Source organism: Myotis yumanensis, unplaced genomic scaffold (assembly GCF_028538775.1).
Source record: "Myotis yumanensis isolate MYYU_CA2020_CCGP unplaced genomic scaffold, mMyoYum1.0.hap1 SCAF_3, whole genome shotgun sequence".
In the NCBI taxonomy this organism is placed as follows: Eukaryota; Metazoa; Chordata; class Mammalia; order Chiroptera; family Vespertilionidae; genus Myotis; species Myotis yumanensis.
In genome coordinates, this window is record NW_027223754.1 from 187548523 (window position 1) to 187563643 (window position 15121).

Genomic DNA, 15121 nt, shown 5'->3' on the forward strand with positions numbered 1-15121 from the left:
ACAGGGGAAAACAGAGAACTGTTATTTAAAAAGATTTTACATTCATGAACAAAATGTGAAGACAAAGGAAAAAGCAGAGAACAGTAAAGAGTTGAAAAATGGGATAGCAAAAAAAATTTAATAAACTGATAAGAAAATAAAGGATAGAAATATTAAAAATGTCAGCAAAATGATAAAGAGAAATATAATATGAGAGAAAATATAAGAGAAATAGAAAACCCATTTTTTAACTTGGAATCCCAGAGAGAGAGCAGAGAAAATGGAAGAACAGGTATTATGTAAACAATAATAAAACACCCCCCAAACTGAGAATGACAATCAGAAAAGGGATCCCCGATTGCTGAGTAAGATGAGTGAAAAATCCTTGTAAATGTTAGAGTACCAATGATACAAGATATTCGTAAACATTTCCAGAAATGAAAGCACAAATGCCATCTAGAAAAGACTGGGTCTGGGATGGCACAGCTACCTACAAACTTGGAAAACACCAGGCCAGAGTGGCTCCGGCAGGGATGTCTTCCCCCAAGAATGTCACAGGTGCAATAGACAAAATAATCATGAAGCTGGATTCACTTGAGGAGCAGACAGAGGCATATTATTCTTTTTCCAAAAAAAGAAAAAAATTACTATTGGAAAAACAAGAGAGAAATAAACAAATTAACAGAACAAAGACTTTAAAGTAATTGATAACGTTAAGGAAAGGGATTCCTTTTGACCTTGATGCTAGAAAGATGTTCCACTGAGCAGTCCAGAAATGTGGACATTGAAAGGAAAGCCTAGAAAAATGTTTTCTAAGCGGACAACTTGGCCCTGCTTTGAAAAACAAACCATGTGGTCATAAAATGTAACTGCTCTTGGTTAGTTTTGCTTTTAGAATCAACTTTAAAGGAAAAATATAGACGATCCATGTAGGGCTAGTGAACAAAATGTTAACGCTTAAGACCCTGAGAATATGAAAGAAAAGTAGGGCTGACAGAATGGGGAAAAGAAGCAAACGGTAAAGGCCCTAATAGCCTCGTCTTAAATAAATAAGCAAAGATATAAGACAATGACTAAAGCTGATGAAAAAAGAAATGTCAATTGAGCTATTGAAATTATAGTGATAATCAAGAGGAGATTGTAAAAATATTGAATTTAGCTCATGAGAATTGATAGGGACAGCCTCAGCAGTGCATATTAGATGTCATCTTGTATAACAGGGAGTCTATAAATATTTATACGTATGAAAATTTATTATAAATATATATTAACTAAATAAAGGTAAAACCTATTATTTAAAGTTATGAATAGTGAGACATTAAAAATAGAAGCAGATAAAGAATTGCCTATAAGAAGTGGAAAACAGAAATGGTATAGTGGACACTTTGCTCTTTGTTATAAACTCTTTGGTTTTTTCCATTGATTTCATAATGCTGATTTTGTAATAAAATAATGCATTAAGAACCATCCCTCAGCCTCATCCTGTCTTTAGTCTCACCCCAAATCTCATACCTGTCTAACCTGTGACTTACATTGTCTTGCTCCATTACCGAGCTTGGAAGGAACAAGGTAGCTGATGTATCAAATGGCCCATCTGATTGGCCCAGTGAAAATATCACGAGTGACCAGTCATTTTATCCTTTGGGTCTCAAGTTTTTTCTTCTTCAAAATGAGGACATGTAGTGAGTAATCTAAAGTATCTTCCAGTTTTATCATTTCTTAAAAATGTATGTGTAACTTATCTATGTATTTTTTTTTTGTCAGCACTAGAATAGTGAAAATGAAGCTAAACATCCACAAGATGGCACTCTAAGTCCAATTCTATAGAGATGTGGCTTTTTCTTTTTAATTCTCCTAGTTTTGCTGGCAGAAATTACAAAACATAAAGAACAATGGAAATACTTTGAGGAAAAGTTCAGGAGGACAAGTATCACCCAGAGACCAGGCTTAGCTCTCCCCAATCTCCAAGCATTTACTATATTTCTCCAACAGCATGTGAATTGCATGGCCACAAGTCATAGCAGCCTGAGTGTTAACGTATTTTCAAAACAACAATCAGAAAGCCATACTTCTCTGGTTTGGATCTCCACTACCAATGTGGGAAGTTCAGTCAGCTGCTCACTACTGTACCCCACAAGCTATTTCTGAGATCATTGGGGCGTGTGTCAACCAAATCTGTTAGCACGTTCATTTCTGTACCTGTCGGCTATGATAGAAATGCTAGGGCCAGTCTTTTAATTCATATTTTATTCATTCATGGAACAAATAACTAGTGAGTGCTTACTATCTGCCTGACTCCAAGCCAGACACTGAGTACACAGCCAGGAACAATACTACATACACAGAAATATGTCTATGCCCAGATTGTCTCTGGAAGTAATCACAGCAAACTCATAACAGGGATTGGCTGCAAATGGAGTGGACCATAATGGCATTGGGTGGAAAGGAGACTTATCTTGTTCTGTGTTCAGTTTCATACTCTTTAACATTTATCTTATGCATGGATAAGCATGCACATGATAAATATGGATAGCCAGTTTAAATTGGTCAGTGAGGATGAACATTTTCAGAATTAGCTCAATGGATTTATGTCTTCTACTAGAAATGACTGTCTTCCAAGTGTTCACGAAGTGTTCATTCATTACAGCAGGTGGCGGTACTGTACATGACTTGATTTTGGAGGCTCTGGAGAAATGTGGAAGGTTGGTAGTTAAACACATTCTGAAAAGAGCTGGAAACTGAGGCTCTGTGCCTTGGGACTTCTAGTCATAAACAGAATAGTTTGTTCATGCTTGAAATAGTGCAAACATACTACTTGGTTCTTAGAATTTTAAAGTGAAAGGGACCTTAGGGATCATTTAGTCCAATATCCTTGCTTTATTCTCAAAGAAGATAAGGGAATTAGCCTATTATCTAGCAGGTGCTGTGTAGCAAAGCCAGGCAGAACCCAGACTGCCTGAATGTTTTGTCGTAAGGAGATGGTATGACTGATGAAGACAATCAGTTTATCATTCTTGCTTTTAAGTTTGAAAGTCAGTCTGATGTTTAAAATGTAGGCTTGGACCACATCCGTGTTTTCAAACTGACACAAATTCGAGCATTGCCTAGGGCCCTTTTTAAAAATACAGATTCTAAAGTCTCTCCCTTCGAGATTCTTATTCATAAAATCTGGAGTGGAGCTCAAATTTTATATTTTTTAACAAGAGATCTTCAATGGTTCTTATTATCTGGAAAATGTCAGATGATTTTTTAAAAACACTCCAAACCCTTAAATTCTATGATAATTTTCTTCTTTTGCGATTGTTCTCATTAAACATTGTCCTTCCTCTACATCAGTGATTTGCATCAGAATCACGAGTCCATGTTATTTCCCATCTCTAACTAAATATCACTGGCTGATGAATAGCATCTGTTTGTCAATACCATTGCTAAGCAGGGGGTTTCCCATTTGCCCCTTCATATCCACTCTCCACTGTTATCCACCTGATCTCTGCTGTTGGAGGTAAACTTTATTGACCATTTCAATGGGCTCTTTTGCCTTCTGACTTTCAATTGGGTTTATCCAATGGGAGGATTCAACAGGAGAGTAGAGAATGGGAGAAGAACATTAGGGGTATTTTTATCCTGGCCTCTACTCCTTCCTAATTACCCATGGAATCACTATGAGTTAGCTGTGTCTCTCTATTGAAAGCTATGGCCATCTGAGGGGGTCCTCTTATAGTTAAAGTAGACTTTTGGGGTACCTTCAGGCCTAGGGCTGGTAATATTGTTACTGAAGTACCTTTCAGATACTCCTTAACCTTCCCAAGCCTTTGTAAATAATCCCTTTGTTCTTTGTTAAAACTTCCTCAATTACTCTTGAGTATGCATCTCTGCTGCCAGGACTTGGACACAGACAATGATTTATCTTTATCTCCTTCATATGTGCTGTTTACAAAATAAAGGTTTTCTTGTTCTTTATTAGAAATAAGATCACCAAGCTGGCATGGCTCAGTGGTTGAGCGACGACCCATGAACCAGGAGGTGATGGTTTGATTCCAGGTCAGGGAGCTCGATCCCCAGTTGGAGGCATGCAGGAGGCACCCGATCAATGATTCTCTCTCATCATTGATGTTTCTATCTCTCTCTCTTTCTCTCCTCTCCTCTCTCTGAAATAAATAAATAAGAGAAATGATAGAATTTAGGAGGAAAAAGAAAAGAATTCTAGAATTCAAATGGGCTTTAGCATATATATTCTAGCTTACCACTAAATGCTAGAATCCTACATGAAATAGGTCTGCTTCGTCCTGTTCATTATAACTTTTCATATATTTACTGGTAACTATCATTTTCTCCTCTAGGTTAAATACTATCAGTCCCTTCAGTCCTTTTTCATGTAATGTGGTTTCTAGATCCTTCTCCATCCTGGCCATTGAAGATGTTCCATTGGGTGCATTCTGTTTGTCAGTGCTATTGCTTCAGAAACATTTGCAAAGTAAGCCAAATGTGGACAGAGTCTCACCCAGCTGAAGAACCCAGACCTCCCTAACTGAGAGGCATACTGGGATGAACAAATACAGACCAAAGGCTCTGCTATCAAGCGGAGCTTCTGACTGAACCCAGATGTGTGGGTAGAGGCAGGAGTCCCTGCTGAAGGGGACATACACATTACCACCACATTCCTCGCAAGTCATGGTTCCATTTTAGAATTTATACCTCACTTTTTCTTTCGTACTTTACTTTCCATGAAGGAGGGAACAGTAATGGAATTCTAGTCAGGCCAAGAGCTAAAATAAGAAATAGGAGCACTTTAAGTTCCCATGATCTGGAATTCCTCAGTTTCCTTAACCCCGACCAATCCAGATGTGTTTTGTAGGCACCTAGTTTTCTGACCCGAAGGTAACTAGGTCATTTGTGTGAAATAGTTAGCATAGAGTCTGCAGCAAAAGAGATTTTCTTGAGTGTTGAGCCTCTCATTTCCTTGTTCAGACTCTGAGGACCTCAAAGTCACAGAATGTATTGTTGCCATGAACCTTAGGTTATCAAATTTAGGCAAATTGGAAGATCCAGAGGGTAGAATCTTTGTCCAAAATTACAGAGCAATTTACTGGTAGAGCCATGATTAGAACCCAACTTTCTTTCCTCTCTATCATTCTGTCTCTCTTTTCAGTTAATTTACTCCATTCTTTTACCAGATTACAAAACCAAAATGAGGAAATTAATACAAGTACCTAAAGCCTCCAACTCTGACAGAGGCAGCATTTGAATTGCACAATTGCCTTGGAAATATTGGGGAAAGACAGCTATGTGCACATTATATTTGACACAACTTCAGGGGTGAAGCAAACCGTCATTTTATTTTGAGAGCTCAACTACCTAGCCTTTGCATCTGAGTCTAAACTTTAAAGACTATAAATGTGGACAAAAAGGGGCCTGACTAACTTATGGAAGGCTTACATGGCAGCCTTGCAAACCACAAAGGATGGTCTGAAATTAAAACCATTTTAATTAAGAAGCAGTCTATGGTGGATAGTCATGTCCTAGGCCAGTATTTTCTCTGACAAAGATCAACTTTGATCTTAACTGAGTCTATTGTCTTTTTGCATCTATGATAACATACCTTTGGAATGTCAGGGTAACTTGTAACTTCCCTTTTTCCGGATCCCTCAGGGCACAACCAGTGGTCAGGGCACCAGGGCAGAGACCACAAATTCCCTCACTGTTATTGTTGTGTTAATTGTTGACTATCAACTATCCTGTACCCACTTAAGTAAAAGAAGCATGTGTCTATCATTTTATTTTTTACCCAACCCCAGAGGTTTCCCTGCTTTGCTTTCTCCCACCTCCTTAATCTATCACCAGGGGATTTCATTTAACCCACTTACATCTCCTCCTTTGATAGTAATTTATAAAATTAGGTGGAAAAACCGCCGTTCTCTGGAGCATTAACTCAATACCTTGAGATTCTGCTTCCCGGTAATTGTCGACAGTTTGGGTCAAATAAACTCACAAAAATTCTTTATAGGTTTGAATGTTTCTTACATTAACGTGAATCTTTTCAATCAACTGAATCAAGGCACTGAAAATTAGGCTCCCATAGTTAGTTCTGACTTTCAATCTCCAGTCTCCCACCAACTTAGAGCTGTATAAGTTAAAACTGCAGAGGACTTCAGGGACAGCCTGGTTCAAAGAAACTTAGACCCAGAAAGGATGTGTTTTACAAACTTACAAAGAAGAATAAGAATTTGACTCTTAATCCTATGGTCTTTTGCATGCACTCTGGTTATTTCCTGTATGACTGTGCCTTCTGTGTTTAATTTTCTTTAGAACAGAGCACCAGATATTTCGTTAGAGCATTTAATAAACTTCATCACAAGAGTCGAAGTAAATATTTTCTTTATTAAATGAGAAGGGGAGATGAGTGACATAAATGTTATTTTAGAAGCCTATTACTTACTAATCATAAAGAATGCCTAGCAAAAATAGATTTGAAGGACATAACAAACAAACATTTAGAGAAATATTTATGACTTTGCACAGCTGATAGGAAAATGTAGTCAGGTTTGAAATGCCCTAACAAAAGTTGATGTTTCCCCACTATTCTGAGCTAAACTGTACTCTAAGAGAGAGTCTGACACTAGGACTCTTAGTAGAAACTTATAGGAAATGACTGCGTAGGAAAAAGGAACCACTTCTGAACAAGACTGCATTTCAAGACTCAATAGGGAAAAAAGAAATCAAAGTTTTAGCAGATGCTGTTGAGAATGCCTCAGATGATCCCAAACTGAGCGAGCTCATGCAACTCCAGGTGGCTGAACGCCTCCCAAGGGCAAATCACTGTAATATCTGAAAAAAAGGGAAGAAGAATTTATAAGTCAGCCTCACCCCCAGGAGAGCGTTTTCTGCTCAAAAAGACATCCTTCAGGCAGAAGATACCTCCTCCTCTCTCCTATTCATTGTCCAGGTGACTGGGAAGTTATCTAAAATGGCCCTGAGACCCAGAGGATCAGACCAATTGCTTAATTAATCCTTTGAGGGCTCCTATGGCCCCAGAACACACTCCTCCAGATATCTTTGTTGGCTCTATTCTTCATCTTCTTTTGGCTGGGGCTACCCTGTAGGGGGTACATCTCACTGATCGCCCAGGACCTCCCCAAAGCACAACCAGGAGGGACCAGAAGTAGAATTCTAGTCAGGTCAAGGGTTAAAATGAGAAATAAGAGTGCTTTAAACCCCCATGGTCTGGAAACCCACAGCCTCCTGACTCCCTACCAATCCAGGTGGGTTCCTTGGGTTTCTCTGACTTGTTCCTCAGCTCCTTTACATTTTGAAATGCCTACATCCAACTCATATTGAGAAGTGATTTCAAGGGATCCTCTAATCCAGTCCCTTGAATCCAGAAATAAATTATTATTGTCCCCAGGTCACAGAGAAGCTGGTGGATACCCAGAAAGAGTAAACATCTAGCAAAAAATTGCACAGTTGCAGAAATGGGACTAGAACCAAATCAAAGGCTTCAAACCTTCTACTAGTGTTAACCTCTTTCTATTATTCCAAATATGTTAGCAGAGTTAAACATATCTTCCAGAGTGGATTTACTAGTCTTAAATATATCTGGTCAAAATATAGAAACAGTTGATTTAGGAAAATAACACATGAGCTCTAAAAAGTGGCTATAAAATTCATTTGAGATTCCAGAAGTGACATTTGATTGCAAAAAGCAAATACACTGAGAATTGCCTGGTAAGGACACTCATTGCTATGAATGCCAGCATTTATCAAAAGTGTATTGGAGATCTAGATGGTTTGATTCAGTGCATAGAGCATCAGCCTGTGGACTGAAGGGTCCCAGGTTTGCTTCTGGTCAAGGGCATATGCCCTTGTAGGCTCAATCCCCAGTGGGGAGCATGCAGGAAACAACCAATTGATGTTTCATCATTGATGTTTCTCTCTCTCTCCCTCCCCCTTCCTCTCTGAAATCAGTATATATACACACACACACACACACATATACACTAGATATGTACACATATACAATATATATATGTATATACACACACTAGAAGCCCGGTGCACAAAATTAGTTCATGGGGAAGGCGGGCGTGTCCCTCAGCCTGGCCTGCACCCTCTCACAATCCGGGACCACTGGCTCCTAACCACTTGCCAGCCTGCCTGCCTGATTGTCCCTAACCGCTTCTGCCTTCAGCCTGATCGCCCCCTAACCGCTCCCCTGCTGGACTGATTGACACCTAACTGCTCCCCTGATGCCCACAACTACCCTCCCCTGCCACGGCCTGCCTTCTCCACTGGGACTGGCCTCCTCTGTGTTGTGTGGAGCTGGGGGGCCCCCCAGGCCTCACCACGCGGAGCGGCCACTGGGCCCCACCTCCACTGTGCACAGAGCCATCTTGTGGTGACCACCTTGTGACAATGTCATGCACAAGGACCAACTAGGCTTTTATTAGTATAGATTTTTTTTTTTAAAGTGTATTGGATGAACCCAGGTCAGTGTAGCTCAGTGGGTTGGAGCATCATCTTGTGTACCAAAAGCTTACAGGTTCCCAGTCAGGGCACATATCCAGGTTATGGGTTCGATTCCTGATCTGGGCTCATATAGGAGGCAATCAGCAACCCATTGATGTTTCTCTCTCACATTGATATTCTCTCTCTCTCTCTCTCTCTCTCTCTCTCTCAAATCAATAAAAAACAACAACAACAACAAAAACATGTCCTCCAATGAGGATTAAACAAAAAGTGTATTGGATGAGTTGAAAACTCATGTCTACACAAATACCTGCACAAGGATGTCTATAGCTGCTTTATTTATAATTGTCAAATCTTGGAAGCAACCAGGATGTCTTTCAATAGGATAAATAAACTGTGATACAACCATGCAGTGAAATATTATTCAGTGATAAAAAGAAATGTGCTATCAGCCATGTAAAGACATGGAGGAACCTTAAGTGAAAGAATACTTCTAACTGCAAGAAGTCTGGAAAAGCTACATACTGTATGTCTAACTATATGACAATCTGGAAAAGGCAAACCTATGAAGACAGTAAAAAGATTATTGGTTGTTAGGCATATATGGAGGGTGGGGATAAACAGAGCACAGGGGATTTGGGGGACAGTGAAACTCTTCTGTATGAACCTGTAATGTTACATATGTGGCATTGCGCATTTTTCAAAACCTAAAGAACTAGACAACAACACAGAGACTGAATCCTAATGTAAACTATGGATTTCAGTTAATAATAATGTGTCGCTATTGATTCATCAATTGTAACAAATGCAAGTCATTAATAATAAGAAAAACTATGTACAGGAGAGGAGGGGAGCAGAAGGTGTGTATAGGAACTCTGTACTTTCTACTTAAATTTCCTGTAAATCTCAAACTGCTCTAAAAAATAAAGCCTATTACTTTTTTTTAAAAAAAAAATAAGCAGTAATTTGCATTCATTATTCAATGAATAAAAATGCTAGGCAATGAAAAAAAAATTGCATTGGATACTTTCAGTGTGTGGGGCCCTGTTCTGGGTGCCAGAGAATGTGTGAAAAGAGGAAGCAGTTGAGGGAGTGGTTGGCCTGCTAGAGTAGAAATGCTCTCCGGGCCCCACCCTTGTTTCCAGTACCTCACTTTTGGCCTCTGTCACTTAATTCTGCTGTGTCTCAGCTTTCTCTTCCAAAAAATAAAGAAGCTGGTCTAGACTAACTGAGAATCTTTGTAACAAGTCTGCAATTCACCATTACAGTCTCTCAATGGTTGTTGAACAAGACAAGAGAATTCATTAAACAAACATGGGGCCTAACCTGATTTCTTTCAGAGTGTTTGCCTCTTGGCACACACATTCTAACTAGTACTTAGGAGATCAAAAATAAAACCCCACATTTTTCGGTCTTCAAAGGAACTGCTGCCTTAGGTTTTTCTGGTAACTTTCAACTGGCCTGAAGCAGATAAAAAGATGAAACTTCAAGTGTAATGTCCTCACTTTAGTCTCTGAATGGCTCACCTGTTCCCAGCCCTTCCATGCCTGGAATGTCATCTCCAAACCTATGGAAAAAATAAAAATTAGCTGAGATCAGAACAAAAGGGTCCTGGAATGACTCATGTGGAAAGTTTCCTGACTCAAGGGGGGAAGAAGAGGCTTAAGCTTTTATATTTGAAAAACTTCTTATGTTTGCATTGAATTAAGGTAAAGAAAATAACACTCAGGCAGGTTTTAAACAGTGTGTCCCATGGAGAGATACTTTCCCCAGGGTAAAAAATTAACCTGAAACAATCAAGGGCCAGGAAGAATGATCAATGGGGCAATTTTAGCCAAGCCTCACTTCTAAAAATAGAAATTGGAATGAAAAAAGCAATATGAAAGGAATTAAACTGATTAATTTATTCATTTGTTTAGTTACCCAAAAGTATCGTATTAGGCATCTTCTATGTGCCAGACACTGTGTTAGGCTCAGGGAGGAGAGAAAAAAAATAAATAATTTTCTCTGAGTGAGCCCTGTCTCAAGAAACAAATGAAAACAAATAAATGTAATACAAAATAGTAAATGTTATGGTAGCTGAATGTACAAAAGGCAAACAAGGAATTAATGATAACATTTGTCTAAGAGAGTCAGTAACAGCTTCAAAAAGAAATTAACTTATGAGTGTGTGTTGAAAAATAAGACATTGCCAAGGAGAGAAAGAGAAAAACAAAGAACTTAAGACATAAGATTGAAGCCATAAAAATAAAGTGTGATTTCTGGAAATGGCCAGTGGTTCTGTAACCCTGATGAAAGCATGGGGCATATTGGTGAAAGGGAGTGGTCAAGAAGAAAAGCCAGGGAGGTCAAGTCAAAGGTCATTGTGAATGGCTCCATTTGCCCTGTTATATTTGGCCTTAGACCTGAGAGCTGAGAGAGAAAGTATTCCAGGGCTAAAAGCATGACTCAGCAAAGATTGTGGCAGAGAGGAAAATAGAAGATGGGGTGGAAATTTTTGTAAGTTTGCTTAATATGGTGAGCATTAAATCTCAAAAGTAGATGTGGCACATATACACCATGGACTACTACTCAGCCATAAGAAAAGATGAGATCCTGCCATTTGAGACAAGAAGGATAGACCTTGAGAATATTATGCAAAGTGAAGTAAGTTTGGAAGAAAAAGCTAAGAACCATATGATTTCACTCATAAAACTGAAACTCGTGGACACAGACATCAGTGTGGTGGTTGCCAAGGGAAGGGGTGGGAGGATGGGAGGAAAAGAGGGCCTAATATAGGGCGACGGGAGAAGATTTGACTTGGGTGGTGAGCACACAGTGCAATATACTTGAGACCTATATGATCCTGTTATCCCGTCACTCAATAAATTTAATTTAAAAAAACAACAACAACAAAGCAGTCTTATGGGAGAAAAGAAACAATAGGAAGTCTTTTTCATCCTTGTCTTACCCTTTCACACCTTTCTTAGGAGGCTTGCTCTTGAATTGGCGAGTCTGCCTCTGCTTGAATTTGGGGGGCCCTTTGCGTGGGGTGGTGGGACCCTGGTTTGAAGCTGGAGGAACCAAAGTAGTATTGTCACTCATTCTTATGGTCCTTTGGTGGCCGATGTTTCTTCTTCAGGCCCCTTAAACTGTGAGAGAAGAAAAGACCCTTCAAGGTATGAGGACAGTTGCTTAGTAGAACTTTGCTGTAAACTGGGAAAGAAAAAGCACCGTGATGAAGAAGCTTAAGTATTTTGTGTTGGCCCAATAGGGGAGAAGTTACCATCTTTTAAAGATATTTTAAATAAATCACAGTATAAATTGATGGAGACACTCAATATAGTGGAATACAAATTGACAACCAAAAGATTTCAAGAATCTAGGTAGATATGTTGTTCTAATAAATCTGCCACTAGCTTTCCATGTGATTTATTAGAATGGCCTACTGCCCCTCTGTGATCACCAGTCTCATTATATGTAAAGGGAGGAGAATGGACTAAATGATATCTACATTCTTTACAGCCCTGACATATTATCATATTATTTAAGCTTTACACATTTTTCCACCCAGCTGCAAAATAATCAGACTCTAAATGTTTGCTGACCCATTGTTATGGCCTTTGTTCTTTATAGTCTTTACTTTATTTAATCCTCACGTGATCTAGAGACTTCTCTCCTAGTTCAGAGCTGGCCGGGAGGGAGCAGTGATGGTGTGGAAATGTAATGGTCTGGACAGGTGTGGCTCTCAATCAGGGTTACCAACGCCCATGAAAGTATGCAATACATCCCAACACACACACACACACACACACACACACACACACACGAAAATCGATGAAGAGTGATTAAGTAGTAAGTTTGTGATTTAACTTCATATCCAGACATGAGGTTCTTCAGCTACACATTTCTCAGAAATTTTTGACACTTTTTCCTATCCAAATCATGGGCCTATCTATTATGGTTTTCCCAGACTTTCATTTTAGCTGTAGAAATGTGCATTGTCACTCTTCAAGTACAAATCAAAGAACATGATTAACAAAGGTATATTTTTTAAAAAATGTGCTAAGCTAAAGAATTTTTTTCTTTTCCATCAAAAAAGTTGATAATATTTACCTTAGGAAGGAAGATTCTGAAAAGCTCCGAATAACTCCCAAATAGCATTAATCCCTCACCTTGAGCCAACCCCTTTCATAATCCACTACCTGGAAGCTTTGTTTTCGTTGAATTCTTTGTTTCACCCATTATAGATTTATGCTGATATCCTTAGCTTCAATTCTCCTGGACAATCTTTGGCTTGTGCTAGCCTCTTATTTCTCTTTCTACCACACTGCACACTCAAATATTATGTTGTATAACTTCATCAACTTTTTCTTATTACTTTCAAAATCATTTTAAATCCTTACCACCAAGATATTTTTTCCTTATTTTTTTCCAACTTACTACTTTCACCCTGCCCTGCCAATTTTCAAGTTGTTCAAAGAAACACACTGACTAATTTGTGAGCTGGAACCAGGGATGGTGAACCTGGCCAGACCCCTGGATGACCTACTCATGCCAAGGATTTTGTCTTAATCCCCCTTTGGAATATGGGCTGCTTTTCCATTTTTGTTGATTTCTGTGATCCCAGAACCTACAACAGTACCTGGCCTTTACTAGGTATGCCATGTATATTTGTCAAATGAGTAAATAAACAAATGAAGAAATTGGACTAAAACCCTGAATGTGAGAGTCTGACCCTGTGACCTTCTGCATCAAACCATAGAGAAAGCATCAGCGGATCTTCACTTTACAAAGCCCCCAGTGGCTTAGGAAGTGCCCTGCCAGCTCCTCTGCTCACTGAATCCCATTCTTGTGCTGTGGGCGCTCTCCTGCCCCCAGTAAACAGGCAATGTCAGTGCCTCTCCAAAGTGTGGTTCAGGCCATGGGAATCACCAGTGGCATCAGAGTGTGCCACCAGCAACTGGCACGTCCCAGTTCTGCCAAAGCCATGGAGATAAACTAGAGAATTTCTCGCAGACCAGGCTTTTATGACTTCCCAATTCTTTCACAATAGTCAGAAACCACAAACTTTCCTTTCTCTCATCTGGGGAACCTACTAAAATTAGGATTGTCAGGTTTAGCAAGTGAAAATATAGGGCACTCAGTTAAATTTAAATTTCAGATAAACAACAAATAATTTGTGGGTATAACTATGTACTATTAAGTATTTGGGATATGCTTATACTTAAAATGTTGTTTATCTGAAATTCAAATTTAACTGAGAATCTCCTATTTCATCTGACAATGCTAACCAGGATCCTACTATGTTAGATCTAGAGCCTGTAATGTGAGGGCCTAAGATAAACCAAATTAGTCAAATTAACCTTTGGGGCAATACAGTGTAAACAGTAGGTGCTTTAGAATCAAATAAACATAGCTTCAAATTCCTGCTCTACAAAACTGAGCTTTAGTCTATCTGTAAAATGAATTAAATAATACCTTCTTTTTTGGGTCATAGAGAAAATTAAATGAGATAATGTAAATGGAGTATTTGGTGAAAAGTACCCAAAAAAGAGTAACTAGATACTAGACCTTCTGGGAGTCAAGGAAGCCGTGCAAACAAATCTATGGTTGCGACACAGGTTCAGCTTTTCTTGGGCCACAGGCTGAAGAGCCCTGGTCATGCACCCAAGAGGCGATTGTCATCTGCTCTTACTGAGCGATCCTCTGTGTCCCTCAAATGCCCCAACTATTAACTTATTCCTGGTTTGTCTTAGAAGAAATTCTGCCCTCCTTGGATACTTTTGAGCCCCCTAACATTAATGCCAACGAATTTTAAAACTGCACTTGACTTCTATTTTCCCCTGATTACACTTATTTTTTCTTCTAAGTTTCTTTTGCATGTTTATATAATTTTGAAGTTGCAACTCTATGCTTGGACAGAGTTCATGTCTAACTCAAAGTGTGAGGCATTATATAAGGAACTAGAGGCCTAGAGTACAAATTCATGCCTGGGTGAGGTCCCTGGGCCTGGCCTGCGATCAGGGCCTATTAGGGCCCTCTTGCCCAGACCCAATCAGGGCCGGGCCAATCCGGACAGGGCAGATTGGGACTTGCTGGCCAAGGGGGAGGAACAAGGGGAGGGATGGGGGGGGTGGGGGTGGGGGGTTGGCCAGCTGAGGGAGGTTGGCTCTGGGAGCACATTGACCAGCAAGGGGCAGCTCCGGCATTGAGTGTCTGACCCCTGGTGGTCAGTGCACATCATAGCGACTGGTTGACCGATCATTCTGGCTTTTAAATATATATATTCTCACAAAAAGTTATATCACAATTGCCTGGTTAATCCCTGGATCTTTTTTAAAAAATATATATGTTTTATTGATTTTTTTACAGAGAGGAAGGGAGAGGGATAGAGAGTTAGAAACATCAATGAGAGAGAAACATCGATCAGCTGCCTCCTGCAAACTCCCCAGTGGGGATGTGCCCGAAACCAAGGTACATGCCCTTGACCGGAATCGAACCGGGGGCCCTTGAGTCCGCAGGCCGATGTTCTATCCACTGAGCCAAACCGGTTAGGGCAATCCCTGGATCTTCATAGCTGTAAGGATTTGCACTATGGATCATAGTTGTCATTGTGTTTATTGTGTGTGCCTCATGTACAATATTTCTTTTTTAAGTACCTAGGACAATCACAACCCCTAGAGTGTTTCTGTCAGAT

General features: G+C 39.6%; 1 protein-coding gene across 1 annotated transcript; it reads right to left on the reverse strand.

Moving 5' to 3' along the window:
- Positions 1-6727: 6727 nt before the first annotated feature.
- Positions 6728-11526, reverse strand: PDE6H (phosphodiesterase 6H). The gene is made up of 3 exons (XM_070407829.1): positions 11393-11526; positions 9969-10009; positions 6728-6804 (listed from the first exon to the last, which is right to left on the reverse strand). Exons 1-3 carry the CDS (start codon positions 11524-11526, stop codon positions 6728-6730), a joined length of 252 nt encoding a protein of 83 aa, XP_070263930.1.
- Positions 11527-15121: the final 3595 nt, after the last annotated feature.